The 24,905-nt window shown below is 36.8% G+C and overlaps 1 protein-coding gene across 4 annotated transcripts in view; it reads left to right on the top strand.

Annotated features, from left to right (window-relative positions):
• The first annotated feature begins 341 nt into the window (after positions 1-341).
• Positions 342-24,905, top strand: part of CkIIalpha (casein kinase II subunit alpha) — a 149,873-nt gene continuing 125,309 nt past the window's right edge. For 2 of the 4 annotated variants that reach the window (XM_067147384.2, XM_068227614.1), the window contains exons 1-4: positions 342-528; positions 1,314-1,491; positions 1,616-1,727; positions 1,820-2,032. In XM_067147384.2, the coding sequence (XP_067003485.1) occupies positions 1,397-1,491; positions 1,616-1,727; positions 1,820-2,032 (420 nt within the window). In that variant the 5' untranslated portion in view covers positions 342-528; positions 1,314-1,396. The other 2 variants (XM_067147383.2, XM_067147385.2) reach the window with 2 other exon arrangements.

Raw genomic sequence — 24,905 nt, 5'->3', positions numbered from 1 at the left:
CCCACGAAAATATTGTATTATATTTGGGAGGAGTTTTAAAACTTATAACTTGGCTCTTCGAATTATCTGGCGTATGAAATAAATATCGTAAAATATCATGGGCTCTCTGCTCTCGTAATAAATGTGGATCATTTATTTCATTATCAAGGTTATGTTCCAAAAAGTTATGGAACATGCTGACAAATGAGCTTCAAAATGTTCACGCACTCTATCGCAGTTTAATGATATGACTTTTCTGTTATGAAGTACTACTTCGTGCCATCTATTGTTGAAAGTTTCAACTGCTCGTGTGATATGAAGTAGTGGGGAGGAACGAAATGTGTCCGTAGTACCTCGTTTCCCCAGTTTTCCGTGGCGGGACGTAAGCGGCCATCTTGGATTTTACTCTTTGAGAAGCCGGCTCACCTTTAAATACGCAATCGAATTGTGGATTACGAGTCATTTTTCCGAGCATTTATTATACTCCTCGCCGTAGTTTGTATTTGTATTCTTTCAAGTGCACCAGCATTTGGGCTCGGAATGTATTAGGTATGGAGCAATCCTGTGCAAAATTTGGTTGTAGTAATGTTACCAATGGAAGATATGGCGCAGGCAATGGCGTTTGGCTAAATGTGAGGGTAGTGCCTATAACCATTTAAGGATTTAACTTTGCCGTAAACATGTGCAGTTTTTTCTTCTGAAAGTTAATTTACGCCTTCTTTTATATTGCAAACGTAACGAAAGTGGTGTTTTGTGGTTTAATCTTGCTGAATAAGTTCAGCTTTAAAAACGAAACTTGCTCTTGGTGTGCTTTGAGTTGTCATAAAATTCCAGGTTTCTTAATTACATTGAACTTTGTGTAAGTAATTGGTGTACGTAACGATGGGAAGTTTTCCCGCAAGTTTTTATGCTAAGTATTGTGCAGTGTTGGTGAGAAATATAGATTTATATGTATTAGCCAAATCAACCACATGTTTCATGTCTTGATTAGTATGTCTAAAACAGTATGAGTAGCTTTTGTCTTAACTAACCTGTGTAATGCATTGTGACGTCATTTTTCTGCTGTACCAGAAGTCAAACGTGGGGAAAATCATGTTTGTTACTAATTTACCATTTTGTAATGTTCTTACATTTCATTCATCAGTGGGAGCATTTTGATGTATTTTGTTTGTGAGCTCAAGGACTTAAGCATGATACTGCTGTAAGACACTTCTTATTACCTATGTAAATATTTTGGTATTTTCCTTAACACTGAGATTTTGCTAGTACATATTAATGATGAAATAATTTTATATTAAGGTGGTGTCTCAATGTACTTTTTTGTTTATTTCCAGGAGTATTATTTCAGTCATATGTTGCGGGAGCCCCTGTAAAGAGTACATCCAGCTTGAGAACCCAGTCAAGTTGGCTCCCTACGATGGCTCTTCCTAGCCGAGCACGTGTTTATGCTGATGTCAATTCGCACAAACTTCGTGAATACTGGGATTATGAGGCCTATGTTGTAGATTGGGGGTAAGTTGTGTGGGTGTAATATTTTTCTGGCACTAGGTATGAAATTATTAATTTATTCAGTTGTGTGCAAATTTCCTGTGGCCCATTTTTATTTGTGGGTTATGACCTGATTGTATGTTTCCAGCCAGCAAGATGATTACCAGCTCGTGAGAAAACTGGGCCGTGGTAAATATAGTGAAGTTTTTGAGGCAATCAATGTAACAAACAATGAAAAGTGTGTAGTTAAAATATTGAAGGTATGCTATGATTATAAACAGTGAGTATTTTATTCTATCGTGTTTGTTCCATTTTCGAGGTTGTAAATTAAACATTCATGTTTGTTCCACAGCCAGTGAAAAAGAAGAAAATAAAACGAGAGATTAAAATTTTAGAGAATCTACGTGGTGGTACGAATATAATCACACTTCAGGCTGTAGTGAAAGATCCTGTTTCAAGAACCCCAGCCCTTATCTTTGAACACGTCAATAATACAGACTTCAAACAATTATATCAAACATTAACGGACTATGACATCAGATACTACTTGTATGAATTATTGAAGGTAAGAAAAGTAGGGCAATGATTTGAAGGATTGTTGTGCAAATGCAGTCCTAGAAGTGGAAATGTGAAACTGCAAGAAGTGGTGAAAATAGTGTGTTTGTAATTGCTTGGGTATTGATGTGGTTTCATTTATGGTGCACATCATATTTACAGAGAAGTAGGTATGTCCATAATTCATATTATCAATATTAGTAACGAGTATGCATTTTTTTGTCTTTGGACTTGCGATGACGGGTAGTCTCGAGTTGGATAAATAGCATTAGTTAACGTGTGTAAACAAGTAATGAACCTTCATTTTATAGGGAGATTCACTGTTAAGACTTTCATTCTTAACATCTATTGGCTTGCATGTTGTCTTGTTGGAGAAATGTTATCTTATTTAACCTTGAACGTTTACTTCGTGTTAAAGTTGTTTTAATGCAAAAAGTTGGACTTGCTAATTCATATTTTCAGATCCTCTTCAGTTGTATAGAGTCCTCGCCATAGGAATGTGTCTGGCTTACGCATCTGCAAGCCTATTCTTTCCCCTGGCATGATCTAATCTGACAGTGAGCCATGTACAAGCTGCTCCTGAGAAAACTAACGAGTTAGTGACTAACAGAATATTGGCATTGATTTCCTTAGTGTTCTGTTAAATGTTGAGTTTGGAATAAGATAGTGAATTGTGCAGTGTGTTCGTGTGAAGTGTTATGGTACTTTTTGGAAAAAATTCCACCTTTACAGTACAATTTTTCATTCTCTTCAGAATAGGACATGTTTCGTCCCCATGGGGACAAAATATACCAAAGAAATCGAACAAGGATACATTAAAAAACATGTTAAGACATTTGGTGTTTCTAATAAGCGTTCTGTCCAATGTCAATTAAAAGTCATTAACCATTGTCAGCTTGCTATGTGTGCGATTAGAATTGAAAATGCGTAGAACTGTTGCAAAATGTCATTTTTCATGCAGCTTCATTTGTGGAAAACTTAGGCCTACAAATATACTAGTAATGGTAGATTGTAGAAATGCACCAACCTAATAGTGATATTAAAATATTGATTATAATTATACCTTCCGCAGCCCAGCACTCGCAACATTCAGCTGCGCGCGGAACGACTGTCGTTTGTTACATGCTTGGGAAGGAAGTTGTCAAGGGACGCTCTGTGCTGCCAACCTCTGTACTTAGGAACTAATGAGTACGTTGATAGCTGGTGGTGGCGCTTATTGTTACATTGGTTAGACCTTTGGTCTGGATTGGTTCTTGCCGTGCGGACAATTAGGATAGGATCTGGACAAGACCTGGTCTGGACGGTTAGAAGCAGCCCTAGGCCCCTAGTTTTGTGAGGAAAGACGATTGGTCTGGACAGTTAGGATTCTTGCCGTGGACAAGACCATTGGTCTGGACGGTTAGAAGCCGCGAAGCGGCCCTAGGCGTCTAGTTTTGTGTGGAAACTTGATTGGTCTGGACGTGCGGGCGGTTAGGGTAGAATGTGGACAATACCATTAACGTATGTATTAAATTAAATTACTGCTGTTGTGTGTTTCACATTGTTTCCTGTACATGGTGTTTTTCTTTGTGCTTTTATTCAGCCGGGGTTGGTAACGCAATGGCAATGACGTCCATTCTGTTCACGTTGACCAATGAGAATGCAAGTAGTTACTTTCGCCATGGCCGATGGCGTGTGCTGCTCTTATTAGGTTATAAAAGTAAATGTACTTCTGGGGACGGGTTGGTGGGTTCCTAGACATCGCAGTGAACACATCTCGCCTCTAAAAGGAATTCCAAGTAAGATTTGCATTTTTTTGCTTCCTTATAATGTTATAAACTCTGGGCTGCAGAAGGAAAAATTATACCAAATCTTGAAGTAAGTTCAAATTCCTTTTTTTTGACAAAAGGCTGATTCTATTGCAAAATCATGGAACAGTAGGAGGAACTTTTTTCTTAAAAAGTGGTGACTTCTCTTTTTTTCTTCAGATTGTTCCCTATATTTCCCTAGCTTGGGCTAACGTGATATAAAATTGGCAAATTTCAATCTTGTTTGTTAACCAGTTAGGAGGTATGTAGGTACTTTTTACCCATGGCAAAATGAATTATTAATAATTCTTGCTCGAACGGGTATTTTGTCTTCTACCCCGTGCTGCTTTCCTAATGGCTTGATATTTTACTAGCATCTGTGTTAATCGAGCTGGAGACGTTTGTATGTTGATGGCAGTCTTGGGTTATTTCTACCTAGCACGCGTGCTTATGTAAGTTAGAGTGAGTTTTAATTTTCTCATTGAAAGTTCACAGTGGACAGGCTAGCTTAGCTGTGAAATGCTATTCTCGCACAGGTATGGTGTAGTATGAAGTAACATAGTTGGATCGCTTACACTGATCCTATGTATTGATATTTGCGAGAGTTATTCAGCTCCTGTGAAATGTAGTGGTCACCCATTTTAGGCCTATGTTGCTTTTGTAATTATTAAGATCTCCGATTACTGGTTAAGGTCTGAAATTAGTAACAGGAGTGAATAGGGCTGGTCTTGAGCTCAGTGTATCATGTGGTGGAGCACAGGATGTAAAAGCAAGTGTAGTTTAGACATTCGTTAGTCTGGCAGTATAGTGCAGTTCAGTTGCAGGGGGTGGGGGAGATGCAGCTCAGAACCAGTAAATAGGCAACTAAAGCTTTGTTTGGACTATTATACTATGCCGGTATGTTGCGATCAGCTTATATATTACAATGCAGAGCGCGCGTCATGGCAGATTAAGTAAATCAGAAGTTGTATGCCTGTTAATAATAATGTTATTTGCTTTACGTCCCACTAACTACTGTTACGGTCTTCAGAGACTGTATGCCTGTTAACTGATGAAAACTTAAAATGGGTCATTACCAGTTGTAACAAGGAACTCCTTATGAATTCGAAATATTATGATTTCTGACATATTTGACTTTGTATTTACTTACATATTAGACCCCTTTTTTCCTCACTTTTACAACCAAAGAAGGTAAAGGGGGGTCCATTATGCAATAACCTCAAATTTTGTGCAGTGAACACATGACTTCTAGGCTATAAAGAGCTATAAATTGTAAATGTAAACATTCTACAATATTCTTTAACATCTTATGAATATATTTAAGTTATACTGGCTATTTTCGATGGAAGGCAGGATTTCTAAATGTAAAAAGACAATAAATGGAGAAGACGATTTTTAAGCCTAGGCCTACATATAAAAGTAAATAGTCATTTTTAATTACTCTTAATATCACGTCATTCATTGCATTTCATTAATTCCTCTGATGATGTTGACATCAGGAAGGGCATGCAGTCATAAAAACTCACTACGAAGATTTGTCTCGCTTCAAACTCGATCCCGTAGAGAAAACGGATAAGGGTATCGTATTATCAAATTATGCAATATTGATACAAAATAACTTAATAGCCAGTCGTTTGTCTCGTGAGTTGAGCAGTAGGCCTACCACACAGTAAACCTGATCACTGCTTTCATTTGAATTGTCGCTTTGCGCCGCCAACTTCCCTGCTACCGGTGTGTCATTATTCCAAGCGACGTCATCTACACTGCCATCTCGTCAGCCATGCACTGGAATCGAGACAGAGAGCATTCGAGGTCCCGTCTTTTTGAACCTTTTAAAGATAGTTTTGTTCCCTACTATAGAGTCGAAACTATGTGAAGCTATTCCGAAATGGTTTCTGGAGATGGTCTTTGATATTCACAGCTGGTGTATGTGTTGCAGAAGCCACTCCTGAATAAAATCGTGTTGTTGAAAGCATGCCAAACCACCAGCTGATAACTAACATCCGTTACAAGTTGTATTTCCAAATGTAATACGTAGTGACTGGAAGCATTCTTTTGATAACTGTGGCTGTTGAAAGCCAGACCCTTGTTTTTAAGTACATTTCATGCTTGTTCTCTACATGTATTACATCAGGATTTACCTGAACAGCTGTAAATGAGATAAGAGAGACTGCATTGTTTAGGTTAGGTATGGCATCGCCCAGATAGTGCCAAAAGTTCCATGATGGAAAGGTTAAAAATAAATAACAGGATGGTTTGCCACATTTATGTATATCTGCAGGTGTTACAAGATATTAGAATCATTACGTATTGACAGTTTTCACTTTACAACGGAAAAATTAAAAGTATCCTCCTAATTCAATACAAATCATAATTCCATCATTAGATGGAGCAATAAAATTCAAACATGTTTAGACTCGTTTGAGCCATCTTCAGTGAAATAACAGGGGTTAAAGTAATCTACATAATACAAGCTAAAAATGTGCTAAAAACATAATGAACAAAAGAAGAAACAAAACAGACTTGACGGAAATAAAAACAATATTAATATACAATATTTACATCACTAGATGGAGCAGTGAATAACTCGCCGAGACAAATTCAGTGAAACAAGAGTTAATGTAAAACGTAATTGAATCCAAAAAAGTGTGCTAAAACTAAGGAGAAAATAAAATAAATGATAGATGGAAATGAAACAATAAGTGCTAATGGTGAGGTTGCGGACCTCTTAGTCTAAAAATTTTAGTTCGATAAACAATTCAAAAACAACAAAATCACTGGTGTCTTTGTAGAAACACCATCACCATGAATGGTTTGGAGGGGACAAAAAAGCTTGAGAAACAAAGTTTGAGAGGAGACAACGTGTCAGGTGAAATGTATGTGATAAGTGGTGGAAAAACTGCTGATGAATTTAAAGTTTTGGAATAGCAGCATTCTCAGTTTCTTCTCAATTTAGCGGTCCCATTCTCGTGTATTTGCCTTATTTTAATTGGTCGGGAGAGCAGCGACAAAATTGAGAAGCTGTGTTAGAGAAGTAACAGGTATATGGTTCCTTCATTATGTTTTTAGCACATTTTTCTTAAGCTTGTATTATGTAGATTACTTTAACCCCCCTTATTTCACTGAAGATGGCTCAAACGAGTCGAAACATGTTTGAATTTTATTGCTTCATCTAGGGCCTAATGATGGAAATAGGATTTGTATTGAATTAGGAAGATACTTTTTATTTTTCCTTTGTAAAGTATCTACAGGTGTGGTGATAATGCGTTTTATTATTGTAATGTTTAATTTTGTACGTTCGTTGACTCCCATTTTTTATTAACGCATTTCCTAGTATGTTTTGTTTGGCATCTTGACAATCATTGAAAGTAAGTGGGGACATAGAAAATCAATATTATTATTATTATTTGTTAGGTACCTTGGCGAGTAAAACAATTTGGATTGGATTCTTTTTATCACATTTTAAACCTACTTCTCTCCCAAAAACCCTATATTGGCCCCGAGTTGAGAGATATTAAACAATCACTTTGTTAATGATCTTGCCTGGCTATATTAATGGGCCTGGCAACAACCATGAATATTTCTTAACCCTTTGGCACTCAGCCTATATGCAGGGGTTTGCTTGAAGACACTCAGACTAATTTCTGTCATTTTCCAAACAACAGTACAAAAAATCAACACGTAAACACTTTAACACACATTAAAATAAAATAAATCACACTAATACAGGAAACTACGAGCATTTCATAAATGAATATACCTAGGACGTTTTGTTATTGGTAAAGCCAAAAAAAATTATTAAATTTTGAAAATAAATTTAAAAAATAATTTTTGGTTTTCAATGACTGAAAAGTCAGACATTATTGCGTCTTCCTTATTTACTCTTAGACGTGAAAGAAATAACATTTAATTCTGAATAATTTGATATCAATATGATGTGTGTGCTGCAATTCATTCATGAAGCATGGCACAAAGTTATTCACTGTACATGTAACGGTCATTGATGTCAGGTCCTCGCTGTCCGATGCACGGTGAGAAGCTGTGACTGTATCATTTCCCACATAATGCGAATCACTTTCGGCAAAAGGTCATTATTACTGTCTAAATCATCTGAAAAGTCAAGGATATCTGCCTCATTCGGCCTTGAATAGGGTCTAGCCATAACGATAAAAAGATGACGCAAGCACGTGCAAGAACGGAGTTATGAAAAATAAAAACCTACAACCTGTTTTCCAGTCATTGATCTGGTCAGGGATGTAATGAATGAAAGATATATAGGCTATTATTACAATGGGGTCGCCACTCCCAAGGTGATTTATGAATGAGTGATAAATGCTGTGAAATGATGCTGGAGAATGTTGCTGGAATGAAAGATGACAGGGAAAACCGGAGTACCCGGAGAAAAACCTGTCCCGCCTCCGCTTTGTCCAGCACAAATCTCACATGGAGTGACCGGGATTTGAACCACAGTATCCAGCGGTGAGAGGTCGACGCGCTGAACGGAGTTATGAAAAGGAGGTAAATTATAGTTTGCGAAGTACAGCGAACACACGATATACCAAAGAAAGGAAGTATACTCTAAACTAAACTCATATCAAGATTAAATTCTTGTATTCATAAGCCAACCAAAACAGATCCACGTAATAACTTCAAATAACCACAACATAAACATTCACGGTCAAGAGATTTCATTGGAAATTCTAAGTTCCCAAGGAGGGAATTAGATATTTTTCCACCAATAGAGCATGTCAAAAAAACAGATCAGATGTAAAGCTTTTCAGGCGTTTGCTCTATTAATTTGTTGAAAACAAAAATATTTTGTAGGGCTGGTGGATATATCTGTAGAGTAAAACGCAAATTCAACACTTTAAGGTACCATCACAATCAACTGTTACGATTTAACAGCCATGCAAATGACCAAAATCCATAAATAGGACAGAACCGATGTATCGGCGCCGTGAGCTTTCTCGCCATAATCTCTCGCGCCGATATCGGCACGCTGAGTGCGAAAGGGTTAACTAAAGTGAACTCGTTTCCTCATCCCGAAGTGGTGCAGCTCTTTTTTAGACAGGCCTCCAGTGGAAGGGAGTTGCATGTACCATTTTTACCGCGAATCAACCTTCCTGCCATTCGTAAATCCCTGGCAATACGGTACCGGGAATCGAACTCAGGCTCCCGAGAACGGCAGCTAATTGTGCTAACCATTACGCTGGCGGACATTCTTAACTAAAAACAGATATATATATATATATATATATATATATATATATATGATTAATGCATGCTTGCACTGCGCGCGTCGGACACAAAACTATTCACCTATTTATACGTCATCAGAGCTGCAGTAGGCCTACGCTACGGAGGCGGACATTTCTTAACTAAGAAACGCAGATGTACCGCATGACTTCGACATGTGTTTTCATTGTTAATAAACTTAACCATGATCTAACCACTGATGAAGGGAATGGTTGAGATTTCCCGAAACATGTATGGTTTAATAAATAATGTTTCTTTCATTTAATGAGTGTATTGATCAAGGCGGATTTAAATAAACTATTATAAATAGTTATATTGTACATGTGTTTTCATTGCGTGGGTTGTACAGAGGAAAATATTCACAAATTTGTATGATGTAATCAGAGTTACGTAAGGCTTGTAGTCGCTTCGAAGCGGAATCGTTCTTCTGTGACGAATTACGTTGGGAAGCCTTGTATGGAAGATTTGTTTTCATTTTCTTCATCTCTAAAAGCCGGGGGGGGGGGGAATACAAGAGTAAATACGGTATTAATTTTACTTATTTCATTGTATTTCAGTAGTTGCCCGAGATCTAGAAGTCTATTTTATTTCTAAATGACAGCACGCAACTCTACTTAAGGCAGTGGGGGCCCCCCACTTTTCGCCAGAACGCTTCCCCTCACTGGACACCTTCCTATGTTGAGGCCGCTATACTCTCTCTCAAAACTAGAAAGAGCGTATAGTATTGTACAACTTCATCACAGGTACACTTTTCTGACACAGTTGAACCTGTAGATTAAAATTTGTTGTGGATATTGGATACCCACAACCACGGTTTGTATGTACAAGGGAGGTGAATTAAATTGACAATAGTTAGTTAATAATAAGTCTGATTAAAATATTAAATACTAGGGTAAAACTCACATATGGCTCGGACGATGTCTCAAGTAATAAACAAGGGTTGCCAATGTTGGAGAATTAAAAAGAGGGAAGCGGTACTTGAATTAATCTTATCCATGAAATTTTGTTATAATTTTTGTCCTACGTGGAAGATAATTGGTTCTTATGCAAATTAGAAGTAAAATTAGCGATAAATTCATAAATACCATTATCGCTAGAGAAATATATATACATACTTTGCCACATTACGACTATGGGCCGATTGCAGGAACGATGACTAGTTTTAAGCCTTAGACGTCTACCTAAACGACGTCTAAATCGAGCACGATCTTCCATTGCATAAACAATGTTCAGCCGATGTTTCACTACACATCGTTTAAAGTTTCAATATTGGTTTGAAAATGGTGATAGAAGTATCTTTCATGCAACTCTTTGCTTGTCGCAACCAATGAAATTTGTCAGTGTGCGCGCCGAACGCCAGTCACCTGTTTGTCTTCGTACACATTACTTAAATATGGCTAAGGTTGAGCATGACTTGCTCACAGATAAGAGTATAGCTTCTTTTGGTGGAAATTAAATTTCATAATATTATCAGCACTAAAACGACACGCCACCTTACGGGGAAGTGTAGCTTTGAATATAACGTTACAGTAAGTGTAATATACTCGTAAATACGGTAGCTTCGACGAAGGGAAGATGAAGCAATATTAATGTGTAACCGAGTGTGTTGAACGGGCCATATAGATGTAGCTTGCATTCTGGAGATCGTAGGTTCAGAATGCATCATCGGCAGCCCTGAAGATCGTTTTCTGTATTTTCCTATTTTTACACCAGGACAATAATCAGTATCAGTTGCCTTTTCCTATCTGATAATTGCCGAAAACTTATACGATTATATATATAAAAACCACATACAACCTACTTTGTAGTTTTCAATATTATGTGTGTTTACTTGGCAGTAAATATAAGTGAATCCCTTTTGGTTGATGTTTGTGTGAGCCCTCTGACGATTGCGACAAGTAATTCTGACATCTATGTAGTCAGTGACCTATAATTCCATGGAAATTACCCCATGTGTATAATAAAATATATCTGTTGCCAAGAATTGTATTCAAGTTGACAGTTACCGGACTGTCCCTTTTTCAGTCTCAAGAAACCATCTCTTGAAATGTGAAACCTTATTTTAAGATTTATCTCCTCATACGTCAAATGAATTGCTGCGATTTAGCAGCGGGCGACCCACAGACAGACCGTCGGACTAACCTTTCTTTCCGGAATCGTCTCGAAAAGATAATACAAATTACATATTTCATGGTACATAACCTCTGATTGTGATTCACTCCTTTCATTTGACAGTGTTTAAGCATGACAGGTTGAACATCGGTTTTATACAGTATCTAAGTGATCAATAACGTCTCTGCAATAAAACAGCCATACTTAGGCATTGTTTAACCGTAGACATGATCTAAACACCGTTTCTGCAATCGGCCCTATGAATTCTACTACATCACAGTGCTTCAGTATGTTTTGTTTATGTAACACTTTTGTGTGTGAAGTCTTTCCTCACTTAACTTCTTTGCTTTGCTTGATGTTACTTGGTGAGAAGAGTTCTTGACTTATGTCCATAACTCATTAATTAATATAATTATTGATCCACGGCTCATGCTATTTTTCTTTCAACAGAAATAATTTGTGTTATTTACGATCTACTTTCCACCTCCATTTTTCTCGTTTGAACTGCCCGCGCTAGTCATGATGGACAAAGATATTAACGGTGTGCAAGCAATGCTTCGTATCCCACTATGATCTTCCTTTCCAATATTTTCCTTAATACTGGTCACGCCTCCCAGCCACGCATGGATATGTAGTCCATCAGAACAATGTTCATTGCGTTCATACATAAATATTTAAAGAAAAATGAACCTTATTGTACCATACTGTAGGAATGTATATTTTCATAAAATATTTATGCACTCCTACAGTATAAATTTAAGGTTCATTTTCCTTTACACATTAACACGGGAAAATGAACACAACGAACGTTGTTCTGATGGACTGCATATCCATGTGTGGCTGGGAGGTGTGACCAGTCTTAAGGGGGATAATAGATCGGAAGAGCATTGTGGGATACAAGGTATTGATCGCGCACGGTCGATATTGAGAATTCAGACATAGCACTCCTATTCGGCGGTGCTAACTGATTAATTAATGTAATTATTGGTCCAGGGACCATGCTTTCTTTCAACAAAAATCATTTTTGTGTTATGATATACTTTTCCCCTCCATTTTCTCATTTCAATTACCTGCGCTAGTCATTATGGACAAAAGATATTGAGAATTCAGTCATAGAACTTCTTTTTGTTGGTGCTAGCCCTGGACCTCAAGGAGGAAACAAAGGACTGCGCGATGAAGCAGAATGCCACAGAAGAGAGTTGTCTATAGTGAAATAGTCGCTGTAGTTACGTATCTCTATTTCTCTAGTTATAATGGTATTTATTAATTTACCGCTAATTTTATTATTGATTTGCATGAAAGCAATTATTATCCTCCGTTTAGGACAGAAATTACAATGAAATTTTATGGATACAATTTGTTCACATAACTGGATAGAAGATCATTGGTCTGGATAGGTTAGGATACGGTTTGGACTGTACCCATAGTCTAGATAGGTTAGGATATGGCGTGGGCAAGGCCATTCAGGTTAGGACTGCAAAGTGGCCAACAAGCCTCTAGCACCCACTGGAGTCCTGCCAAAAAGTGACTAAAGACAGTCTCATTCAGTGCACTCCTTCAAACTGAGTAAGTGTTTAAGAGTTTATCCTCCTACAGAGAGAGATGAAACATGTCTCTTTGATGAAAATTCATAGCCTGGTTTCCAGTCATTTGACCAGGTCAGGAATTGAATGAATGAAGCCCCCATCTAGCCGTGAGGATGGGAATTGTGCTGGCTGCCGAAGCTTGTCACAGTTCTGAAAAGGAATGAAATATTTTTAAGTATTGTAAAGGTGGAATTTTTCCTTTTAAAAAAATCTTTTAACATTTGTTCAAGGTTGACAATACGGGTTAATGATGAATTTCATTTCTTGTGCTTTCAAACCACATGGTTTTCTTATTTTCACCAGAATTTGGCAGCCTCATGGGTACACTGAATGCAAGCTCTATTGGAAACTATAGGAAAATGAGCCAGTCCATTGCAACATTGAGAATGTCCACGTTCGTAACTTTGACAGTCTCCGTTTTAATTCTTCCATGAAAGTAAGAATACTTCTAGGGGAGAGTTGGTGGGATCCCTGGCAAGCATAAAGGACAGATCTCTCCTGTATGCTATTTTAGGTATTTTTCCTGGTCATTTTTCTTTGTTTTTTCACCTGCAGAGTACTTGATGAAAGTAATACCAGGGACATACATTACCGTGCTAATATTTGTGATTGATATTTTTTTAATAGACTACTTGTTTTACCTGCAGGCAGCCATTTCATTTATGATCGTAGAGGTTCGGTGTAGACTCCAGTATTTAATTGAAATAATGAACAAAATCTCTGAAAAACACATGTAAGTTATTTTTGGATGAGTAAAATACTGTAAGTGCCCTGTTAGTGGTTTTATAAACCACTCATTCTTCCTTGTTCGAATACCTAAATAATAATTGGAAGAAATATGAGTATGCTGTGGGCCAATCAGACTTGTGGAAGCATTCTGTCTTATCAAAATGTTGAAAACTCCGCTTTACTAGTAATACGCTGGATTGGAAAGAGTAATAGTTTTGGTACTAATAATTTGAGATTCAGTTGTGTTGCATAGGCATTCTGTATTGCACAGGGAAAGGAGCAACCACTAGCCTAGATTTTTTTTTTTTGCAGTCTTGTTGTGCTAGATTTCTAAAGTGTATGTATTGGTTAGGACTGTGTTAACCCATCATTACTGTGGACTTGAATTAATATAAGGTCGTATGAATTTATGTAGTACCATTGATTGCTATGTCATATAAATTCAGCCAATTTGCTCAGCATTTTATCACACCCACATATTCCAGTGGTGTTTTGAAGTTGGTTGTTTTTTTGCAGAGGTTTCCCAGTCTCTCTTCTGCCATTTTTTGCTGAGTGCAAAACATCTCTCGGATAAAAATTGGAAGCAGAATCTGTGTTTTTGTGTTAAGGAAAACCAAAGAATTTATCGATGATGAAATATTACACCCATGGCTGTAACAGCTGCTTCAGTCTGTGGAAAATTTTATATATAAGCATTGTTTGCTATTTACTTTATTGGCAGAATAGAGAAAATTGCCTCATATTTTAATTTGTAGAACGAGACACACTCCATTTTTCTTGAATCTTGCATTGTATGCCACCCCATCCTGTGCTAACCTTGTCATGTCAGCCTTGTGTCTGTAGATTTACTAGCACATTATAGAACTCCTGCGGGACAACATTTCGGTACCTCAGCATTTCCAAAAACCGTAAAAGTAGTTAGTGGAACATAAAACCTGGAACATTATTTTTTACAGATATGTATGAACACAACGGTAATCCTTGTTCTAAACATCTTCCTTTGATGTGCACACAATCCACAAGGCTCTGTGACCACTTAGTTGGGTTATGTTGTGTGTGTATATATATATGAGAAAAGAGCTCAGGTGAGCATTAACAGGTGGCCAATTGGAAAGGAATTATCAAAATCAGTCTTGTGGTTGTAATAGGTATTATACAGAAAGTTTTTTCAGTGTTTTCTGGTCTGTAGTTTTCTCAGTCTGTGCAATACAGTAATTATTGCAATGATTTTCAGCAATTTCCTGTCCGTCATGGAAATTAATCCCGACTTATATTTTTCTTCTGTAGATGAACTAATGCCACACTTAGGACCAGTTTCATCAAACTCCGTTAAGGATTTAACATTGCATCTCATCAACCTTCGTTAACGGTAACACGCCATTAAATTCTCCATTAATTTAACGTTATTTTAATTTAACCTGCTTAACGTCGTGTTTAAATAGAAACGGCTGGAAGAGATTTTGTGTTGGGTGCTCAGATGCTCTATTCATGTTATCTTCAAAATTCTGAGAGACATGAAATTTCACGGAGAAGTAATGGAATACTGTGAGTTGTCTTTTACTCTCTCCTTCTATCAAGAAGTTCAGTTTCAAATGGAAGCTGTTATTCCATGCAAAAACAGTACAGGAGTAAGGTGACTAATGAATAACATTATTCCCGGTACCATTCAGAAGAGGAAAATAATGTTAATGCCACTGCTGACTTGATCGTTAACATTAACACCACGTTAGTTAACAAGCTTGTTATGTGTTATGTGAAACACGATTGCCATAACACTCACTCATTCCTTACGCTTCTGAGGGACGTGAAGTTCCCATTCCAAAATCACAATCCTCTTCCATCCTTTTCGATTTTGAGCCCGCTCTTTCCAGTTATCAATTTGGAGGGTCCGGCGTAATTTGTTTATCTCCTTCCAGGTGCTTCGGGGTCTTGTTGAAGGTCTTTTCCCATTGAGAGATCCCTTGTACAGAGGTGCCAACTACTACGGATTGTCCGTAATGATTATGGATTTCACTTCGCAATTACGGCATTGCGGTTGAAGGGAAAATTATTACGGAAGAGCAACCTTGTCACGATAAAAATTAATTTCTGCGTAAAAAAGGAAAGAAGTAAAAAATGTTCAATCTCTTAGAGCATTACTGGTCAACCCTCCTCATTTCAATATTTGTATGTTGGCTACTAAACATATTTGGCAGTTATTTGGTCGTCACTTCCTTTTGTTTCCCGCTAGTGTTGTGAAATCACGGCCAGCTACATAGATATACGCTGCTCTCTTAGCTAGAATAACGCGCCAATGACGTATCAAGTCTGCCGTGAGGTAGGCTCTACTCTACTCCTTGCTCTGCTGTTCTCCAGTGCGCGCTTTCGGCTCTCTGCCGTGTGTGTAGAAAGAATAGTATATTTAGCGCACTTCAGTTCTAATTATCCTAGACGTTGATTCGAAAAGTAGGGATTGGTTTTGTGAAATGAAGCGGAGCAATTGTCAAATTGCATCTTCTCCCAAGAAGACAGCAGTGTTACAGAAATATCGAGACGGTTACACTAAGGAATGGCCATGCTTACTTGCCTCACATATTAGTGAAAACCACGTGTTCTGCAGTGTGAGTTCTTGTGATTTCTCTGTGGCTCACGGTGGACGAGATGATTGCAGAAGACACATAGAATCCAAGAAACATCACACATACGGTGAATCAAAATTACAAAACTAGTCTGTTTCATCATTCTTCGTAAAAAGTAATGAAACTGCGGTGACAAATGCCGAATTATTGTTCACATCATTTCTTTTGGAGCATAATATTCCGTTATCAGTTTCAGACCACGCTGGAAATTTGTTTAGATCAATGTTCCTCCGACTCTAAAATATCTCAGAAATATGGTTGTGCAAGAACTAAAACCTCTGCTTTAGTTCAATACACAGCATCTGAGGCAAAAAAGGAAATAAGTGAACTTTTGCAAATAATGCCTTTTTCCTTGGCTACTGATGGTAGTACAGATTCAAATGCAGTTAACTTTATCCTATAGTTGTCTCTTTCTTTAATGCTCAGAGAGGTCAAATATCAACTCTTCTATTGTCATTGTTAGAGAGTATCGACAATACCGGTGAGGGAATTTTCTCTGTTATTAATAGTGAATTGTCTTCTTTAGCCATTCCATGAGAAAATTGCATTTCTTTTTCATCTGACAATGCATACACATTGATAGGAGCAAATAAAGGTGTTGCCAAATTTGTGAAGGACAGACATTCTTCTGTTTATGTCCCGGGTTGTTCATGTCATCTCATACACGTCTGTGCACAAAAAGCAGCAGCCCAGTTGCCAGTCAATGTAGAGAACTCTTTGGTTCAGTTATATTACTATCTTGATAAGAGTTCTAAAAGGCAAAACACGTTGAAAGTTTATCTGGCTGTTTGTGGCACAGAGGGTCACAAAATTCTTAAATATGTTAGTACCCGTTGGCTCTCGCTTCTTCAGTCTATTGATAGTGTACCGGTAACGGCGGTACAAAATTAACTCCCCGTAATGGAAATTTAAAACTTACGCTTTACGCTCCAGACCGGCAGCGAAAGACTGACTGACCAGCGAGCAACAGCTGTGTGCGAGTGACGTCACAGCCTGCCTCACCGCAACACACAGAGAGCCTAGACTAGTGTGGAATGTTCCTCGAGTTTCTATGGATAATAACTTTCCCCACAATAATAATTAGATAAAATTAATCACATCATCGTGTAGCCCAATCCTTTATCTATGTTCCTGCAAAGTTTCGCATAGATCCGACATGAAACGACGAAGTTATGGAATGAGATGTGAAGGCACGGATCGGATATAAATACAGTACTGCTTCGCTTAGCAGATCAGTGTGTGTATGTGCACACATGGCAGTGGAATTCGTGCAGTAGGTTCGCGAGGACCGCGATATAGCGTGAAGCGGCCGTCATACTTCGAGTCCGTGGACTTTAACTCAGACGCGACGAGTATGAACTTGTATGGGTTTCTTTAAACTGTGAGTGATAAACTTCTGCTCCAACGGGGCGTGATATAAATTGTGCTTCATGTGAACATCATCAAGTGACTGTTTATTCTACACGAGTGTCTAAAGACTTGTGAATATTTTTCAAGTGCTCTTAATTTAAAGTTTAATGTTGTGGACAGGATTTGGGAGTTCTTGAGCAGTGGGAAGCTTTGACACTCATGTTTTGTAGTGAGACCCACCATAAAAATGAGACCACCAAGCAGTTTGAAACTGTCAAATCTTTCATACAAGACCCACACACAAAACTGTTTTGCTACTTTCTTCAGAGTACACTTCCTGTTTTTAACTCTGTGAATATATTTCTGCAACAAGATGCTCCAGCCATACATCTTCTTTGGAGGAAACTTACTGGTCTTTTAACTGACCTATTGGTCAGATTTGTTCAGCCATGTTCTCTTCAGTCAGAATCTACCTCCCTTTTGAGTGTTGAATTCAAGAGGAGGAAATACCGGAAAGCCAATGAGGACTTGGTAATTGGAGCAAAAGCTAGGGCATACTTGAAAAATAATGACTGTGATGAAGAGATGTTTTATAATTCTCTAAGAGAGTTTTATATGGCAGCTTGCAGTTACATTACCAGGAAATTTCCCCTTGATGATGAATTTCTTCATCATGCCGAAGTTGTAGACATCTCTCTCAGAATGAAGGTTTCCTATTCATCTCTTGAATACTTTGTTCGAAGATTCCCAACTTTGGTCAAAGAAAGTGAACATGACAAACTTGAATAGGAATTTGCAGTTTACCAGTGTGATACTTTCCTGGAATATATTGTACATGGACCAAACAGTGATGTGAATTGGGGCAACAGTGCAGAGCTTAAAAATGAAAGTGGACAAATTAACCCGTTAGGTGGGCGGTGCGGCGAGATCCGCAGCTGCAAGTCGCTTGCTCGGTGGGGAACGCGGATATATCCGCCGATTCAAATTGTATTTTTTTTTCTTAGTTGCCTGCCTGCAGAGGTTTATTTCCTTTTCAGCAGCGTATTCTGGATGAGTCTGCCCACTGATGTGAATTTTTTCAACTATGTTCTCTCAATACCTATGTGTCATCCATGAGTTGCAACATAAAGAACACAGCTGAGTCCGGGCAAGAATGACCTAAGGCCTAATAGCTACGCGCGGAAGCTTTAGCTCTACAGAAAAACAATATATATACAAATCTCCACCTTATCAATACAAATTTATTTCACATTAAGCAGGTAAATATAGTCAAATAGTCAAGACTAGTTTCGACCCCTAGGGGGTCATCCTCAGTTGACATGCATTAAAAATTGTATTGTTCATAAAAACATCACATATAGTGGTAAAAGTTTAGACTAATTTAGACTGATCATTAATGTTGGTATGTCTAATGCATGACTAGTGTGCATCGTTCATGAAGACACATATCACCTTACTGCTACTACCATCCAATTTTTAGGTTATATAATATGGAACACACATATGTTTGTGTAACTCAACAGTGGCAAGTTCAACTATATACACAATTGGCTATTGATTAGTCACATGAAAGTACAGAACACTGGCTTGAACATTTCTGATTGAGGTGTCAATGCAACACCTTACTTGCATACATCCTAGAAGCTAAATTCAGTTTGTAAGGCCCATTACTTCTGATTGAAACTTAGTATGAAGTTAAAATTTGAATAAAAATATTTGCTAATGTAGACATTAAAATGTTGTTAAAATGGGCATATAGTCAAAAACAGTGGTATGTATGCCACACATGTCTAGTTAAAAATACATTACATTGATGTTGTTTATGTGCGGTACAACATGTACACTGATTTGGAATAAATGAGGTTTGTATATATAGTGTTCCAACAAAATGGATCCGTAAAAAATATTATATGTAAAGACAGTTGGTATTATAATGATCCGCTGCAGATCAGGTAATGCTATTTATTTATCTGGAGATATTATTGGCAGCTACAGATGTTGGAGTTATTAGAAATGTTAATGGAGCATGTTTTCTTCCGTAGTCGCGATGTTTATAGTTGGTGGCATTAGTCAAATATGTTGAAAGTTATGCGTCTTGGTGCACGTTGATTTGTCCTGGAAGCTTATATGTTGTAAAAAACAAGGTGGAGTGTCTGGAAATAGAAATAATAGTGTGATAATGTTGTGGATAGAAAGTGTAATAGTGAATCGTATGTCGTTTTACTTACGTATAGTGTTGGAACCGTGCGTTCTTTGTAGCTGCCTGTTGGGATCTGATACGTGTAGCTCTGAGATTGTAGTTAGCGGCGGTAGAGGGGAGGTTTGGGGGGATGGGTGGAGTGTTAGTGATGGGAGTGGGGTTGGAGGGGAGAGGGTTTTGGGGCGGTTGATTTGAACATATCGATTTTTGTTTGCTTATTCTTTTGATATAGAAATCTTTTAATAAGGGAATTACTGCATGAAAAAGAATATTGTTTCTGTCTATACTTTCATTTAGGTTGGAGTTTGGATTCACGTATTTGTCTAAATTTATGTAAAATTCTTCTATTATACTGAGCAAGGGACTTTTTGGATTCATATTAAGGATTTGCATGTCGTTCTTAATGTCCGTGAAATTATGTTTTTGATCGTCAATATGCTGACCCATAGCTGAAAAATGTCTGTGTTTGACGGCGTTTACATGTTCATTATATCGTATTAAAAAACTTCTACCGGTAAGTCCTATATAGCTGGCTCGGCAGTCGTTGCATTTTAGGCGATAGACTCCTGAGTGATTGTATTTATTTATGTTATTAACTGATTTGGAATTGTATAGTATGTTGGTGTTATTGCGTGCCGTTTTATATGCTATTTTTAGGCCTTGTTTTTTGAAGATATTTGTTATGGGATGTATATGGTTATTGTTGTAAGTAAACAGTGCATATTCTTTTTTATTTTTAGTGATTCTGGTTAGCTTGGTTTTAGGTTGGTTTTTGACTTTATTGATGATCCGGTTTATCATTTCTCTTTTATATCCGTTTTGTTTTGCTATTTCATGGATTGTGTTTAGTTCTTTATTTAGATTTTCCTTTGAAAGTGGAATGTTGTATGCTCTATGAATCATACTATAGTATGCAGCTCTTTTATGGGCATGTGGGTGGGTGGAGTCTATCTTTATTGTATTTGATGTGTGGGTAGGTTTTCTATATATATTGTATGTTAGGTGGTTGTTATGTCTGGTTATGGATATGTCTAAGTAGTTTATGGTATTGTTGTGTTCAGTGTCCATGGTAAATTTAATGTGGGGATCTATTCTGTTTAGTTGTTCTAGGATTATGTTTTCATTAGTATGTCTATTGTCCATGATTATAAATGCATCATCGACAAACCTGCACCAATAGATGATATTTTCTATTTTTTTAATTTCTTGGTGTTCTAAGTAATCCATATATATATCAGCTATTATGCCTGATATTGGTGATCCCATGGGTAATCCTTTTTGTTGATAGATAGTGTCATGGAACTTGAAATAATTGTTATTGATAGCGAATTGTAAAAGTTTAATAAATTCATCTATTTCCAATTTGCTTAGCTTACTGTGGTTATAAAGGTTGGATTCTATGATAGTGATAGTTTTTTGTGTGGGTATATTGGGATACATGTTGGTTATATCATATGTTGCTAGCTTGTAGAAGTGTTCTATTCTTATATTCTTAGTAATGTTGCAGAAATCTATTGAGTTTTTTATGGTTTTGTTTGCTTGAAAAACGTAATGTTTTTTAAGGAATTTTTGTATGTATTTGGATAATTTATAAATAGGGCTTGGTCTATAATTTATTATGGGTCTCATGGGAATGTTGTTTTTATGGATCTTAGGATAAGCTTTAGCTGTAGGTATCCCTGGATTCATGGTGGTTAATTTTGCAGTTTCCTGTTCGTTCAAAAGAAAATTGGTGTTTTTTAGGAGAATTTTTAAGTTTTTCTGGATACTGTTAGTAGGATCTTTAGTCTTGATTTGAAAAGTTTCATCTTGAAAGCAGGTTTTTGTTTTTGTTATATATTCCTCTTTATCCATAATAACTGTAGTGTTTCCTTTATCTGCCTTTGTTACTATTAGGTTATTTTGCTGGATTTTATTTTTGAGTACCTTAATTTGTGTTTGGTTTGTGATATCTTGATTCTGAGGTTTTTGAGTGATTTTATCAACATATTGTGGTAGTGTTTTTTTAATTTCATATCTAATTTCATTTTGTTTTTCTTGGGGTATTTTGTTTAGAGCATCTTCTGTTTCAGTAATAATAGTGGCTATGTTTTCAAATACTGAATTGTTTTTCCAGTTATGTTTTGGTCCTTTGCTCAGTATACTTAGACATATCCATAACCAGACATAACAACCACCTAACATACAATATATATAGAAAACCTACCCACACATCAAATACAATAAAGATAGACTCCACCCACCCACATGCCCATAAAAGAGCTGCATACTATAGTATGATTCATAGAGCATACAACATTCCACTTTCAAAGGAAAATCTAAATAAAGAACTAAACACAATCCATGAAATAGCAAAACAAAACGGATATAAAAGAGAAATGATAAACCGGATCATCAATAAAGTCAAAAACCAACCTAAAACCAAGCTAACCAGAATCACTAAAAATAAAAAAGAATATGCACTGTTTACTTACAACAATAACCATATACATCCCATAACAAATATCTTCAAAAAACAAGGCCTAAAAATAGCATATAAAACGGCACGCAATAACACCAACATACTATACAATTCCAAATCAGTTAATAACATAAATAAATACAATCACTCAGGAGTCTATCGCCTAAAATGCAACGACTGCCGAGCCAGCTATATAGGACTTACCGGTAGAAGTTTTTTAATACGATATAATGAACATGTAAACGCCGTCAAACACAGACATTTTTCAGCTATGGGTCAGCATATTGACGATCAAAAACATAATTTCACGGACATTAAGAACGACATGCAAATCCTTAATATGAATCCAAAAAGTCCCTTGCTCAGTATAATAGAAGAATTTTACATAAATTTAGACAAATACGTGAATCCAAACTCCAACCTAAATGAAAGTATAGACAGAAACAATATTCTTTTTCATGCAGTAATTCCCTTATTAAAAGATTTCTATATCAAAAGAATAAGCAAACAAAAATCGATATGTTCAAATCAACCGCCCCAAAACCCTCTCCCCTCCAACCCCACTCCCATCACTAACACTCCACCCATCCCCCCAAACCTCCCCTCTACCGCCGCTAACTACAATCTCAGAGCTACACGTATCAGATCCCAACAGGCAGCTACAAAGAACGCACGGTTCCAACACTATACGTAAGTAAAACGACATACGATTCACTATTACACTTTCTATCCACAACATTATCACACTATTATTTCTATTTCCAGACACTCCACCTTGTTTTTTACAACATATAAGCTTCCAGGACAAATCAACGTGCACCAAGACGCATAACTTTCAACATATTTGACTAATGCCACCAACTATAAACATCGCGACTACGGAAGAAAACATGCTCCATTAACATTTCTAATAACTCCAACATCTGTAGCTGCCAATAATATCTCCAGATAAATAAATAGCATTACCTGATCTGCAGCGGATCATTATAATACCAATTGTCTTTACATATAATATTTTTTACGGATCCATTTTGTTGGAACACTATATATACAAACCTCATTTATTCCAAATCAGTGTACATGTTGTACCGCACATAAACAACATCAATGTAATGTATTTTTAACTAGACATGTGTGGCATACATACCACTGTTTTTGACTATATGCCCATTTTAACAACATTTTAATGTCTACATTAGCAAATATTTTTATTCAAATTTTAACTTCATACTAAGTTTCAATCAGAAGTAATGGGCCTTACAAACTGAATTTAGCTTCTAGGATGTATGCAAGTAAGGTGTTGCATTGACACCTCAATCAGAAATGTTCAAGCCAGTGTTCTGTACTTTCATGTGACTAATCAATAGCCAATTGTGTATATAGTTGAACTTGCCACTGTTGAGTTACACAAACATATGTGTGTTCCATATTATATAACCTAAAAATTGGATGGTAGTAGCAGTAAGGTGATATGTGTCTTCATGAACGATGCACACTAGTCATGCATTAGACATACCAACATTAATGATCAGTCTAAATTAGTCTAAACTTTTACCACTATATGTGATGTTTTTATGAACAATACAATTTTTAATGCATGTCAACTGAGGATGACCCCCTAGGGGTCGAAACTAGTCTTGACTATTTGACTATATTTACCTGCTTAATGTGAAATAAATTTGTATTGATAAGGTGGAGATTTGTATATATATTGTTTTTCTGTAAAGTAATATCCATCAATACGGAAATGAAACTTATAAATAACAGAAGCTTTAGCTCATCGCTAATCATCCCTTGGATGTAATAATTTTGCTGTAGAAGGGATTTCTAGAGATTGACACTGTACAAACCTCTCTGATGACATTTTAGAACTGTGACCTGATTTATTATCCCCAGTCTTGAGTTCTTCTTTCACGACTGAAGTGTGTGTTTATCGAGAGTTACACAACATATTGTTATCGTACGCATCCGTAAGAGTCATATTTCATGATTTACGTCCAAACTGCTAAGACCAGGGTTCTGTTCGATCCTTTTTCTTACATTTTTTCCTGCTAAAATATCTATAGCGAATTACCGGCCCCCACTGTTAGTGGAGGATGATTTACGGGTCATGATAAACAGATATTTTAATGAATTAATTTTAAATACTGCTTCAAGAACTCCATTAAATAATTGTTCATCTGTCAGTAATCAGGCACATTGTATTTTTCTCATACTATTGTAGCTATTAAGATGGTTCAATATGAAAATATCAGGATCCCGATAACATTTGATTTTGAGGATGAAAAAATTAGGCTGAAGATGCCCACAACTAGGGCAAAACATGTCCCAATTTGAGTCATGTATAAGTTATAAACATTCTTATGAATGTATTGTATTGAATAGGTTGACCATTCGTTACGTTAAACGGCTTGAATTCTTCCACCTTAGGATAAACGTTCTATCCCCTGGCACCTTAGTAAACAGAACTTCTCCTTATTCTGAATGTTTATTTCAATTTTGATGCTTCTCCGCTTTTTTAAGTACATTTTTATAACAATTATCACATTTAAAGTCTATTCGTTTTCACCACCAAACGAAACGCACGTAGACTCAACTAAACTACAAATATCATGTATACCAAGAAGATTGAAATTTTCTAGCTACTTTACCGTCAAAACATTTAATATCTAAATTAGGCATACACGTTTTGATTTTTGCTTCACGCTTCCCTTCGTAAGTCTAAAAAGGGAACAGTTTACATTTTAGAGAGTTCAAAAGACTTGTAAAGTTCCCGAAAGGGCC

The sequence above is a fragment of the Anabrus simplex genome, chromosome 5 (assembly GCF_040414725.1).
Source record: "Anabrus simplex isolate iqAnaSimp1 chromosome 5, ASM4041472v1, whole genome shotgun sequence".
Classification (NCBI taxonomy): domain Eukaryota; kingdom Metazoa; phylum Arthropoda; class Insecta; order Orthoptera; family Tettigoniidae; genus Anabrus; species Anabrus simplex.
This window is presented reverse-complemented; position numbering and strand designations above follow the sequence as displayed.